This window comes from Bos mutus, chromosome 15, assembly GCF_027580195.1.
Source record: "Bos mutus isolate GX-2022 chromosome 15, NWIPB_WYAK_1.1, whole genome shotgun sequence".
NCBI lineage: Eukaryota > Metazoa > Chordata > Mammalia > Artiodactyla > Bovidae > Bos > Bos mutus.
Window position 1 is genome coordinate 5,736,283 of NC_091631.1, and position 14,252 is coordinate 5,750,534.

The 14,252-nt window shown below is 55.4% G+C and overlaps 1 protein-coding gene across 7 annotated transcripts in view; it reads left to right on the forward strand.

Moving 5' to 3' along the window:
* AMBRA1 (autophagy and beclin 1 regulator 1) overlaps positions 1–14,252 on the forward strand; it is a 172,101-nt gene that overhangs the window by 152,812 nt on the left and 5,037 nt on the right. For all 7 annotated transcript variants that reach the window (XM_070383435.1, XM_070383437.1, XM_070383438.1 and 4 more), the window contains 3 exons: positions 3,210–3,349; positions 10,861–10,953; positions 12,208–12,401. In XM_070383435.1, coding sequence (XP_070239536.1) covers positions 3,210–3,349; positions 10,861–10,953; positions 12,208–12,401 — 427 coding nt within the window. The remainder of the gene's footprint in view (positions 1–3,209; positions 3,350–10,860; positions 10,954–12,207; positions 12,402–14,252) is intronic.

Consider the following 14,252-nt stretch of genomic DNA (forward strand, 5'->3'; position numbering starts at 1 on the left):
TGTGTTAAACAGAAGCACTGGATCCGATGGCCGCTCAGAACCTTTACAGCAGGGATCCTGCCTCCTCTCTGCCCTTATCCCCCCTTGTCTTTTTGCCCTCATCTCCCTTCTTCCCATCCCCACATTAGAGTGTGATAAGTAAGCAAGTGCTTATCAGGAATTCTGGAGGCTGCTGATCTTCACGTGGCATTTTCTGGCTTCCTGCCACAAAGCAGGATTTAGCCTAATACCCAAACGCTGGAGGAGATGGGCTCTTGGGAGCTGCCCTTTCAACACTGTTTAAGGACTTGGGGAGGGGGGTGGTGTGCCATAGCCAGAGGACAAATTGATGCCCCGTGATTCCTATAGCCATGGAGGTTGTGAACAGCCGTGTGGCAGGGTCTCGGGGTCTCAGCCTGTAATTACTTCTCTCCAATCGCTCTGACCTTGCCACGCCTAAGCTGGGTCACCCGTCATACTGGCTTCTTGAGAGTTTTGTCCCCTAAGCAAGTTCCTGTACTTGAAAGCAAATTGATAGTATTTGCTTGTTAATCCCTCTGCAGTAGCAGGCCATAAAAGCTAAATTTGTGACCTGTGAGGTGTTTGTTTGCTTCTTTCTTAGGAACATTTCTAGAAAAGAGTCCCCTTATTCTTATGAGCCCTCGGTCAAAACACTCAGCACGACCTTAAAGCATTTAATTTCCAAACCATATCGTCCCCCTTCTTGCAAGACCAGTTTCCCTGGCCCTTCTGCCTCATTGCCTGCAATAATGAATCGTTATGATTTTAGGGGAGACTCTTGTGAGGCCCATTAGAGCTGCCACAGGTGAAAAATGAAGCTTCCCTCATCCACCCACTGAAATGAACACACATCCCTTCTGAACTCTGGGTGTATCCCCACCTTAAATTATCGGACCTTTGGAGAAGGAAACATGAACACTTTAAGAGATCCCAGCCACAGTTGCCTGATGACAACCACTTTGTCCTTTGAGTTTATATACCGAGTCATATTTACCAGAGAGCCGATAGGGTGGACAGAAACTATTGATTATCTTTTGGAAAAGGGAAAACCTCTGTGAGAAAGGATGAAGGCACCACACCCATCCCCTGACTTGAAGGAGAAGAGTTGCGTAGGTGCAAAGGGCAGAACACTGGCCCTGCCATCACGTGGACAGTCACCTAGTGAGGCTGGTGGAGAGGAGTGGCCGTGGATCCTTCCCAGCTCCTACCAGACATGTACGTGCAAGGAAGAGATTACCCAAAGGCAGTGACTCGTTTAGAAATTCATAGACCCCACTGGGCCCTTTTTGAGTAGTTGCCTCAGACCAAAGATTTCAGGAGCCCTGGTTAATTCTTACATCTGGAGTTAAGTGAGGTAGGGAGGGCATAGGAGATTCTTAATGCAGCAGCGGCCACAGGGCAGCCGGTCTTAGGCCTCAAAGCAGAGCCGGTTCCTCGTCTGTTACAGACCCACTTGACCTTAGGACCGCAGCAGCGCCGTCCAGCAGCGTGCTACTAGCTGCCCAGGCACATTCCTCAGCACCACAAAAGCTGGAGAATGTTTACAACGGGATTCTGTGTGTGTGTGTGTCTACCTCGAGCGCACACGCCACTGAGTTCTCCTGTCTAGAGACTGTCCTGTTGAAGACCTTTCAGATAGACACCCAAGGCACGTGAACATATGTTCCCAAATGCAGGGCTTCTTATCACTTGATTTCTGTAAATGGTGTCGACCCTTAGCTCAGTGTTTAACTTTTGGGAGGAGTGGGGTCTCTCATCAGGATGATGAGAAAAGCAATTATTATTATGCTGCCCTAGATTCATTTTTAAGATCGCTTTCTAAACTACACTGTCCTTTGTTCTCTCATTTTTCCCCCTTCCGTCAGCCTTCAGCGACAGGTAAAGGCAGATGAAGTTCATCCTTAGCTTATAAAAAACCTAAAAGAGGCTAAAAGAGAAAACTTTATATTGACTAAAACTCTAGTGTATAAATTCTCAGTTTTGTGTCCTTCTCATAGGCCCTGATGACTTTTTTTGAAGCCCCAGATGCTGGTTCCTGGAAATATTGTAATAACCAGAGTTACCATTTCTGAGCCTGGCCTAGGTATTTTATGTACATAGTTTCTCTTTATCTGCCCCATTATTTGAGTGCTGGTGCTGTCTGTGTTCACTTTCCTGCATTGGAGAAGGCGATGGCACCCCACTCTAGTGTTCTTGCCTGGAGAATCCCAGGGACGGGGGAGCCTGGTGGGCTGCCGTCTCTGGGGTCGCACGAGTCGGACACGACTGAAGTGACTTAGCAGCAGCAGCAGCTGTCTATGTTGAAACGGAGATCCAGAGACATTGTTAATGCAGTGATGTCAGGACTCAGACGCAGGTCTTTCTGACTCTAAAATGTTGCCCTTCACCCTTCCATTGCCTCTGACTGAAGTCGATTCTGGAACATCGTATCGATCAGTAGCCAGATCTCACCTTCAGCCCAACCTGAGACAGAGCTAAGCTGCCCCCTGAGAAAATAGTAGCTTTGGAAAGATGTAGACCGATGAAAGGAGATTCCCTTTGGGAACTGGTCTGTTTAATGGTGATTTTATATACGCTAGAAAGAACTCATGTACCTGTGTTTTCAAGAGTTCCCTCTGCCTTGCTTCCTACATCTTACTGCACCTTCTCGTTTTCCTTAAGAATAGCAGTTTTAACGTTGCTCTTAATGAGGTGAATTAAGAATGTTCTCTGATGTTATCACCCCCTCCCGCCCCCCCATCACCTTCAGTTCCCCACTGCTGTGAGAGTGCTGTGGTTTCCGTGGTAACGGGGCTACCAGGGGAGCTTGGCTCTCCCTGGTTTGTCTGGTCAGAGGAAAGTTCGGGGCAATGCTTCCTGCTGTGCTGGGCTCTGCATGGGGCTTTCCAGGGGCTTAAGTGAAAGCGATGAAGTGAGACACGTTAGAGGCTGTGAGGTGAGCACAGCGAAGCTTCACGCAGAGAAGTCCACATGTGCCCTGTGATTTCCTGACCAGTCCTTAGCCCTCACCTCAGGTAAGAGGGTCCCGCCCTCCCCTGTGCGTCCCCAGGCTCTCAGATACATTCCCAGTCTAACCATTTCCTTTCTTCCCTGTGGTTAACTTGCTTCAGGCCATACGAGGGACTTGGTTTCCCCCTGGATTTTGTTATTCTTGGTAACAGACTGTTTCTCCTCCCATTCTCTTTTCTTCCTCTTTCTCCCCCACCCAGAGAGTTTTCAACGTCCTTTACCCCATGCCTGCTGACCAGCGGAGACATGTCAGCATCAATTCTGCCCGGTGGCTGCCCGAGCCAGGGCTTGGCCTGGCCTACGGCACCAACAAAGGAGACCTGGTGATCTGCCGACCGGAGTGAGTGGCTGGAGGGGGCCGGGGGGAGGGCGTGCAGGGGGCGTCTGGGGGAGGTGTGCAGGGGGGCGTCCCGGCGGAGGACTGGGGTCAGCAGCGTTCACCTGTAGGTCTGGCTGGTGAGGTGCGGTCTTCCAGAGGGGAAATCCGAACCTTGCTAGAGCCTGCCTCGTTCTTGGCCTCACTCCTTAAAGTGTCCTTTCTACCTCGGGAATGGTAGCTCTCCATTCCAGAAATCTTCAAAAGATTGGTGTAGTTACCAAGTGCTCTTAAATCTAAGGCAGTATTGTTTTTTTTTCTTTGTTTTCCCTTGTTCTCTGGTTTCCTAGTGATAGTCAAGTTTCCCTGCAGGCAGAAGCATAGATATCAACAGTTCTTTTCTAAACCCTTTTTGAAAAATTCAGCAGGTGGTCTTGGGTTTGTGTAAATGCCACAGACCCTAACTTAAGAAATAAAACCAAGAGTATAGCGTTAAAGCCCTAATTTGCCAAGCCACTGATCTCTGACAGCCTGGCTCTATCTGTGTTCTGCCTGTTTTCCTTTCTGCTTGGGCCTCCATCTCATAACACTGAAGGCAGATTGAAAAGCTCAGTTTAAAATGAAAATGATAATTCACTGGTCTTGATTGAAGGAGAGGGTGGGGGGGCAGTGGGGAACCAGAGCATTGCTGCCCTACATCCTTATGACACCTCCTTCCCTCTCCTCTGGTGTTTTGGGGCAGAGAGGTCGGTTCAGGCCTCCTGTCATTCAGAGCCCTGGGAGTCCTCCAGGTGTGTCATCCGCTTCCAGAGCCAGCCAGGTGGGGAGACTCGAACTCTGTGCTTCAGTGCAGACCAGGCTGAGGGCTGCGTGGACCAGTGCAGGGGTCCAGCCGATTAAGTGTCACATCTGCCTCCAGGCCCTCGCATTGGGCGCGGAGCCTCGTCCGAGGGGAGCTGCAGAGTGCAGAGCAGGCGTGGCCTGGCTGGTCTGCTAGGGTCTCTGGTCGTTGGGTGTGTCCACGTTGCCTTTCAATTGGGCCCTTGGTGATTCTTCCCAAAATGTGTGTTTGAGTCACTTCTGGTGGACCAGCAAGGGACAGGTGGCTGAGCCCTGGTCAGCCGAGCTAGGTCAGTGGCCCAGGAGAAAGAACGTCTGCTTCTGACGACAGCTCTTTGATCCCACCTAGAATTTTCAGAGCCCCTTCCACAGGGAGGCGGCCGGCTCAGCCCGACCTAGTCAGGCTGCTCCAGGCGCCAGGGGCTGCTTGGTTTTGCCAGCCACGCTCTCCTGGACTCCAGGACTGTGGAGCCTGCCCTTTCACCAGCTCCTGGTGCCCTTGCAGAACACAGCCTTCGTCTTCACGACTGTGCCGCTGTTAATTCAGGCACTGGATCTGTCCATTTCTGCCCTCCCCCAGCCTGTCCGTAGTCCTGGATCTGTCTGCCCTGGACGATTTTACCCTTCTTGCCGCCGTTCCCCAGAGCTCATGGCGCTGGTGGTCTGATGCCTCCTCCTTTGTTAGTCCTTCACGAGAGGACTCTCCCAGGCGCCTCTCCCGAGACTGGACAAGAGCCCCGGGTTGCGGCCCCCCTCAGCAGCCCCGTGGTTGCGGGCCTTGCGCCCCTCCTCCCGCAGGGCGTCCTTCTCAGCGCTGCAGTCTTGTCTCTGGCTCCGGCTGCTCACCTTGCCCCACCAAGGCTCCCAGCCTCTCTTGCAACAGTGGTCTGCTCTTAGCAGAGGCAGGCTCTCTACTCCCGGTTTGTCCTGGCCCCACTGAGGCTTTTACATCTGAAACCCCAGCCTACACGCTCGGTGTGAGTCACAGACTCCTCAGCCAGACGCAAAGCTGGCTTTGGCCCCTCTCTTCTCCCCATATGTCGTCTTCAGCATCCAGCGTCTCTGCAGGCGGGAGCCATCTTGGGCTGCCTGGGGAGCTCTCTTGTGGTTTGTTGCTCTTTAGTCTCTCAGTCCGACTCTCTGCGACCCCATGGACTGTAGCTCGCCAGGCTCCTCTGTCCACGGGATTCTCTCGTCAAGAATACTGGAGTAGGTCGCCATTTTCTCCTCCAGGAGATCTTCCCAACTCAGGGGTTGAACCCGTGTCTCCTGTATTGTAGGCGGATTTTTCACCACTGAGCCACCAGGGGAGCCTGGGAAGCTCTCTTCCCTACCAGCAAGTCAAGTCTCCTCCGTGGCAGGAGAGCAGTTATGTTTGACACAATGAGCAGCGCCCCATCCCAGACCTAGTTGTGCTGGACTCCGAGCGAGTTAAGCCTGCCTTTTTGGTGGTGTTCTTTGCTCCTGATGTCTTGGGTCATGTGGGTTAACGCCCCATACCTTAGGGCTGATATTTCAGGGTAAATCAAGATGGGCAAGACTTTGTCCCAGGTTGTCCAAAGGCTCTCCAGGTCTCCGTCACCTTCATTTCTGTACTCCAGGCAGGAAGTACCGTGAACAATATTCAGGTAAGGAAGTGAAGACCCACCACGGGTCTCCAGCGGATCAGTGACAGAATGAGGCTTCCTAAGTTTGCCATCCAGAACTCTTTCCTGTAGCTGATTCTTAACGTTTTTTCCAATCAAAAACTGCTATAGAATTCCAACAAAAGCAACATACTCTCTTCCACAGAAAAAATACACCACTTGCAACTCTGTAACTCTCCGAAGACCTCGGGTGAAGAAAGCAGCCCCAGATCACCTGGAGGCGTTTAAGTGGTCAGGTGACTGAGGCAGCAGGAAATGAGCGAGGCTGAGTGAGGCCACGGACGTCTTTCTTTTTTTTTTAATATTTTATTTATTTGGGTCCACCAGCCCTTCGTTGTGGCACACGAGATCTCTAGTTGTGGTATGTGGGATCTAGTCCCTGACCAGGGATCGAACCGCAGCCCCCTGCATTGGGAGCAGGAGTCTTAGCCACTGGACCCCCAGGGAACGCACGTCTTTTGAGCGCACTCTGAGTGCTCTCCGGCCCAGGATGAGGAGAACAAATAGGAAAGTAGAGGCCCAGCGCTGTCAGCGGCTGCCTGGCCCCGCGTGACACAGCTCCCTGGCACCCCTGTTCCCAGGGGCACACCAGCCGGCCGGCCAGCTGGGCCACGATGACCGCCCTCGCTCCACACCAGGTGGTCGTCTGCCTTTGTCTCAGGCTCAGGCAGCTGCACCACGCTCTGTGCTTTCAGTCCTGTTCCTGGTTTCTCCTCCATTGTCTTAGCCTTGACACGCTCTCCAAGCACAAAGACAGAGGTAACAAGCTTCTTGGGCTTCTCTTGATGGGTTTTAAAAACCCACTTGACAGTAGGCGAAAAAAGCCTCAGGAAACGCTCCGTCTCCCCAGGACAGGTGAGGAGACGAGCCACTGTCCTTCAGCCTAGAGCCCTTTCAGTGGCCGATAGCCCGGCTGCCCGCCCCCCTCCCCCCTTTCTAGCAGTGAGGGGCTCCTTTCTCCTTTGCTTCACCCCCCACTTCTCCCAAGCCACTCCTGTGCCTCTAGCTGATCACCAGCCCAGCCGACACCCCCACCAATGACCGCAGTGGGTGTGAAGTGCCAGATTGGTGTGAGGTGCTGCTTGCTCACTTCCGGCTTCAGAGGTCAGCCCTACAGATGGGGGGGTGGGGATGTGCGTCTGGGAAGACCACTGCGTGTCAGAGTCTGCTCAGAAGGCAGAATTCAGAGACTCACGTCAGGAGAAAAGGAGGCCGGGGGGAATCCCCTGGTGTTCCAGTGGTTAGGACTCAGCTCTTCCACTGCCGAGGGCCCGTGTCCAGTCCCTGCTCAGGGAACTGAGATCCCGGCATGGCACGACTGCGCCCCCTCTTCCTCCCTCCAAAAAAAGACCTTCTAGGAGAAAGCCGTGTGGAGCTTTCCAGGCCTCCACTGATAGATGAAAGAAGAATGTCCTCAAAGGGAATTATACCCTAGAAGTTGGGATGTTCGGAGCCAGAGCCCTGTGTGAGAGCGGCGTGAGGGGTCGTTGAGCCAGGCCCAGAAGCACTGCTCACAGAGGCAGCCAGGTGCTGAACAGAAGTCTGTTTGACACGCCTGGCCCTGACTGGCCTTCCCACTCTTCTCCATCCCTCTTTGTCTAGCTTCCAGGAAGGACCTAGAGCAGACAGTGGTGACTCACTCATCGTCCCTGAGGACCAAGGAGAGAGGAGAAGGTTGGCGCCGTTCCTCAGCTTAGAGATGGAAATAAGTGACATTGAGCACTGAATGGCATTTCCATGGCCAGAGAGGGTTATCTCCAACTCTGTTCCCTGGTCCGGTGCCTGGCCTTTCGGCCAAACACACGAGCTTGTCATAGTCAAGCTGGTCTGACCCCAGAAGGTAGAACAAATGACGGCTCGCGCTGGGCTTCTTGGTGAGGAGCAGAGGGGCTTGGGAGCAGCACAGCGAGCGTCCCTGTGGCCCCTGGTCTGTTTGGCAGCTGACAGCCTGCATAGACGGCCAGTTTGCAGCTCGGGGCTGAGGACGCCGGCTGCCGGACGGGAAGTGTCTGAGGGGCTCTGAGGACGCAGGCTGCCGGACGGAAGTGTCTGAGGGGCTCTGAGGACGCAGGCTGCCGGACGGGAAGTGTCTGAGGGGCTCTGAGAACGCAGGCTGCCGGACGGGAAGTGTCTGAGGGGCTCTGAGGACGCAGGCTGCTGGACGGAAGTGTCTGAGGGGCTCTGAGGACGCAGGCTGCTGGACGGAAGTGTCTGAGGGGCTCTGGGTCAGTGTTCTGCTGGCAGTCGCCACTCAGGGAGTGCCTTCAGGTCGCCTTTTCTCCAAGACAGGAAGGGAGGGGCCTGGTCACCCAGGATGTGGTTTGGTGTGGGCTCGGTGTGAACAGTTTGTTGTCACTCACCAGCCCGGGGTAGCAGGCGGTTCAGATGAATTAGAGAGGAAGGATCTGGCGGGGACCCACATGGTATCGCCACTTGTCAATAAATCTTGACAAGTTTGTAAATCAGGCTCCATGGCAGCTGGCTTCACATAGCACCTCATGCAGCCCGGATCAGCTCCTTAGAGACTGTAGTGGTGGACCTCTGCTTTGAAAGAGAGGACCTGATGGGAGGGAAGAGGCAAACGGCCAGAAGTCAAAAGCAGAGGTCCTCGGAGAATTTGGTGACTCAACTCCCTGCAGCCTCGAGGAGAAACAGCCGCTGCCTGAGGCCCAGGAAACGTGGCCCGCCGCCCCCGTGTGTCTGTGGGAGCGGCCGGCGCTCGGGTTGAGGTGTCCGGGCTCCGGGCGCTGGCCGCGGTCGTGGCCTCCGGGCTGCTGCAAGAGGCACCTGCAGGTGTCATCGTTGTTTTCGTTTTAGTCACTCAGTCATGTCTGACTCTGCCACCCCGTGGACTGTAGCCCACTAGACTCCTCTGTCGTGGGATTCTCCAGGCAAGATTACTGGAGCAGGTTGCCATTTCCTTCTCCAGGGGATCTTCCCAACCCAGGGATCGAACCCATGTCTCCTGCATTAGCAGGCAGGTTCTTTACCACTGAGCCACCAGGGGAGCCCCAGGTATCATTACCTTGAACTTTAATTCTTCACTGATGTTCTTTTAGACGGCATGTCTGAAGATCACAGCAGACCAGCCCTCTTAGTGGAGCTGGGGGCTGGCAGGTGGGAGGGGTGGGGGTGGGGGTGAGATTAGTCCAGAGCAGGAAGAGGACGAGCCCTTTTGTGGCTGCAGCTCTTTCCCACAGGTGACGCCTCATCCCCAGAACCTTAGTGACCCTCTGGTGATGGGTTGGGCCCTGCTCCCTCTCACCTGAGGTGGCGTGGCCTCCTGACATGCAGTTGTCACCATGCAGGCCCCATCAGGTGCCTATTCTAGCTAATCCTCACATTTAGAAAGGAATACCCCTGCATCACCCCCAACAACTCATCTTTTCCTGGCTGATCCTCACGACCCTCTGACTTCCGTTTGTTTGCTCTTTATTGAAGAAGTTGTGTTGTTATCATTTAGGATGGTGACCTAAGCCTCTAGGCTTTCGTTGGAGTTTTTCTTAGTTCAAGTTGCCATAACAGAATACCACAGACAGGGTGACTTAATCACCTGCCGTTCTGGAAGCTGGGAGTCTGAGATCAGGTGCCGCCACGGTTGAGCTCTGGTGAGGACTCCTTTCCTGGCTGGTAGATGACCACCTTCTCTCTTCTCGCTGTGTCCTCACATGATGGAGAAAGAGAGTAAGGTCTTTCTCTCTCCTTTATAAGGCCAGAGTCCTTCCGGATTAAGGTCCCAGTCTTATGACCTCATTTATTAACCTTAATTACCTTTTAAAGACCCTGTCTCTCAGGGGTGGGGTTTCAGCATGTGAATTTGAGGGAGCTCCATCTGTAGCAGAGCTTCTCCAGGCCACTGTGCGCGCGCCCTGGCCCTCTGCGGAGCAGAGCTGCCCATTTTGTCTCTTAGAGTCTCTTCACGGACACAGAGTGCTAATCACAGGGCTCAAAAACACCTCTTTCCCAACTCTTTACCCTCTCGTTTCACCACCACCCCACCCCACCCCGCCCTGAGCCCTGTGACTGGTGTAGGTAGCATCTTTTTCAGTGGGGAATCTTTAAAATTAAAGGCGTCTTGTGTCTTGGCACCCACCGCTGGCAGCCAGGCTTGCTGCCTGAGGAGGCACGTCAATCTAGAAAAATAAGAGGCCCCCGCTTCCCTCCTGGCAGTTGTGCCTGGGTGAGAGTGTGATAAACTGCCCGACACTCCACTGCAGGGAAAGAAGGAGCCAGGGCCAGGCCAGCAGCCAGGAGAACTCGATGGACAGAAACTCCTTTCTCTGCCATCAGCCGCCCAGCCTATCACCGCTGGAGTTCCTCTCCTCACCCCAGCCCCTGGAGAATCTTGTGAGCCCTCCCAGGTCATCTTCAGCTCTTCTCATTGCTTTTCCAGCCTCTACCTGGCAAAGGAGGCTCTCGGGCCAGAATAGAACGAGATGTGGGCCTCTCTGGCTCAGTGGGAGCTTTTTCCTGTTAGCCTTCTGAGCTCCAGGCAAAATAAGAACATCAGCTTGCCCTCATTTGCCTTTCTCCTGGCCCCATGGCTGTAGGGAAGACCTAGTGGTGAGAGCCTCCACTCATGTCCTGAGCACTGAGCGCGCCCTTCAGACAGGGCAGTCTGGTGAGGACTCCTTTCCTGGCTGGTAGACGACCACCTTCTCTTTTCTCGCTGTCTCCTCACATGCCCTTCAGAGAGGGCAGGCTGTGGCACTTGGCGTCTCCAAGGCCATCTTAGCCCCCGCCTCGTACGGCTGAAGAGTATGCAGAACTCACGGCCTGTGACTGGTGTGTCTATGTTTTTGCTTCTCTCAGCCCCCAAGAGGAGCCAGTTAGGCTCTGGGCGATGGAAGAGGCTAAAGGCGCCACTCCAGGCGTCGGGGCTGTTGGAGATAACATCGGGCTGTTCTGCACTGAGCATCCTCATGGACCGTCTCTTCCACTGGGACAGCCTCAGCCCAGTCCCAGGAGAGAGGAAGGAAGGAAAGGGAGCAAGGGGTTCTGGCCATTCTCTAACGCCTTCCACTCTGTCTCCTCCCAAATGATTTCCAGGGCCTCAAACTCTGGTGTTGAGTACTACTGGGACCAGCTGAACGAGACGGTCTTCACTGTTCACTCCAGCAGCCGAAGCAGCGAGAGGCCTGGGTGAGTTTGTGAAGGAGGCGGCCCGCCGTCCCTCCCGCTCCAGTGGGGTCCAGAGCGGTGCCCTCGGACCTGGCCTGGGGGCTCCATGGGTATCCCTTCTCAACAAGATCACCCCTTTTGCTCGGCTTCACACTTTGAGCTTTTGTACAAGGTTTCGTTCAAGAAAAGTGTTTCATGGCTAAGAAACAGAATAGAACCTCTGCCCTCTGAGTCTTGACTGAAGACCAGCTAGGACCCCATCCAGCCCCCCAGTCCTGGCTGTGGTGTCCAGGGGGAGCCTCAGTGAAGAGAGAGCTCTGGAGAGGGATGTCCTCCCTAGGAGATTGCTCACGGGCAGCCTCCCTCGTGACCCAGGCCTCGGGGACCAAGCTGCCCAGAGCTGCAGCCCAGGGACAAACCCTCCCCAGGGGCCACTTAGTAGGAACCTGGTGCTGGTCCTCCCATCATTTAATTCATTAATGGAGACAGAATCATCCTGAGAAAACAAAGCGCTGGGTCAGCGATAAAGCCAGAGCAGTCACTGCTCCCTCGAGGAAGTGCCGGGCACAGTCTCCAGAAACAGCTCCAGACAGGAGGGGTTGGTGCCCGTCCTGAACAACATCATGGGCTCCCTCCGCTGCCACCCCTTGCTGTGCTGAGGGTCCATGCCCAGGAAATGCCCAAGGAAGGGGAGGTTAGCTTCGGGCCTGGGCCTCACGCATCGGCAGCTGGTGCGCCCTGCTTCTTAGGGTCTGTTTTCAGAAGGCTGTAAAGGAAGATCCTTTATAGCCTCAGTAGGAGTCCTGTTGAGTCCTATGTAGTGGAAGTTCCAAGAATTTAAACTGGAATCTTGTCAGCATGTAGTTAGAAGGAAGGAAAAGCTAAAGAGAGAGAGGGCCACTTCTGGCTGCTCACCCTTGGACCCATGGCTTCTAGCCACTCAGCTGGTGGCTCTCTGAATGTTGAGTAAGTGTCTTTTAAGATCAGCCATCTCTGTACCCCCAGAAAGGCCCTCACGGTTTGAGTGACTGGACCAGCTGTCTTTGCAAAAGATGGATGGTTCTCCCACCTCCTTTTCACTATCCCAGGACATGGACTGAACTGAAGGAGAAGGACATGTACAAGTTAACTGGCAGCAGGAGGCCACTGTGGGAGTGGGCCTCAGCCTGCAGGCCCTGGTCCGGGCTGTGCCGAGCTCGGGCGCAGAGCAGGCAGGGCTCTGTGGGGCCGCTGTCCCCAGCCCTGCCTGACTTCCATCCGCCTTTCTGTCGCTAGAACCAGCAGAGCCACGTGGAGGACAGACAGAGACATGGGCCTGATGAATGCCATCGGCCTGCAGCCCCGGAACCCCACCACATCGGTAACGTCTCAGGGCACCCAAACTCTGGCCCTGCAGCTGCAAAATGCGGAGACCCAGACGGAGCGGGAGATACAGGAGCCGGGGGTGGCGGCTTCAGGTCCTGGTGAAGGTAGGAGCCGTGTAATACTAGAGGGGGAATGAGCCAGGGAGGAGGGAGGCTGGTGGTGAGGACCATTCTCGCCACTCCCTGAGGCTCCTGCCCCATGCGGACCGATGGGGCTGGGAGCGCACCACAGCCACCAGGGCAGGCACCCTTCCCGTGGCACCTCCTTGGGCAGAAGTATCACTTCCCTGATCTGGGCCACCAATTGCAGCCTCCCGGCCACTCTTAGAGCTTGGGCCAGCCCCCACCAGGGACCCTAATCTCCTTATCCTCTAAAACTTGGAGGGCTCAGAGAGTCACCTGGTCAGAAAAGGCAAGAGGGACACCCTGCTGCAAGCTCACATGCCAGACAGCTGCCAGGGCAACCCCCCACCCTCCCCACCCAGGGTAGGTGTCTCCCCTCTCCAGGCCAGCCAAGTCGGGAGGCCCTTACACACACGCATCCTTCACAGCCATTGGGGCTGCAACCTGGCTCACCATCAGCCCCTTCCTCTCACCTAAGGCAGGCGTGGCTGGGCCGTGACTCTGTGCTGGCCTCACACTGCTAAGAACCAATTAGCACCTCCCTGCGTAGCGCTCAGCGCTCGGGCCCCCTTCGGAGTGTGTTGGCAGCTCTATTAAATAGGCTGTTCTCACCTGGTCACTTTCTTTGCCCCCTGCCCCAGCCCCTGGCTGCTCCCAGCTCCAGATGCGGCAGCCTCCAGACAGCCCCGTCTTCTCTAGGTCTGTGGTAAGCCACCTGCTCAGGAGAGACCAGGAGAAGACAGGTGTACTTCAGGCAGAGGAGCAGATCTGCCTGTGTGCCCTCAGGGCATAGCCTGTATGCTGCAGCCCTGCCCTGGGCACTGTCCCGTGGCTGCCGCGAGCTGCCACGTCTTACAGCCACACCCCCTTTCGGTCTGTGCCCCGGCCGCTTCCTCCATCTGCTGGGTAGAAACCCCCGGTGTGGGCAGAGCGGCCCGAGCCTCTCCGAGGAGGAGAGCGCGTGAGTGCCTCCCGCCAGCCCCGGGCAGAGTCCTGGTCTGGGTGGCCCCTGTGCCACGATCGCGCGGCCCCTTCCTGTCCTCCCGGCGTCAGCTGCTGCAGGTGCCGAGACAGACAGGCCTTGGTGCTTCCCTGAGGAGCTGCAGTCTAGAGCAGAGGCAGGCACCCAGCGGGTAGTGACTTCTCGTGGTTAGAACCTCTGTGCTGCAGAGGAGGGGGAGCCACAACCTGGCTGTGGGGCTCGGGGAGGACTCCTGGAGGAGGCGACCTTCCAGGATGAGGAGAAAACGCCAGGCAAAGTGGGGTGCAGAGAACAGGCACTGCTCACGGAGGGGCGGCAGCTGCAAGGCGCCAAGCTCAAAACCACCAGAGTCTGCACCAAGGACCGCTGCGGGCTCTTGTCTGTGGCTGGTCAGCGCGCTGAGAACTGAGGCTGCACGCGTGGCGAGGGCGGCTTACAGGGAGCTGGTTCGGGAGGGAGGCCTTCGCCCCGAAGGTCAAGAGCAGCAGAGAAGAGGGGCATCCTCCTGTGTTTGCACCTGCCAAGGACGCCTTGATTATTTCCTCAATCCCATCAGCTTTTCTCTGACCTCTAGTCAATTATGATTGTGAGTGCCTTTCTTCATGTTTGAGGGTGGGGAGGATGGGCTGGCAGGAGGCAAGAGAGTCTCTTTTCCAGTTTCAGAAGCCAGAACTTCATTCTCTCCCAGTCTCCTCCCCGGAAAGCAGAGTGGTTGGTGGAGGGCAAGCCCTTCAGAGGGGCAGTCGGGTGGGGAGCTGTGGCCGAGTAGCTCAGATAGCTCACTGCATCTCTGTGGCCTAGCGACCTTTGCCTGGAGCTCTGGACCTCTGGACCTCTGGCTCTGAAAGGGA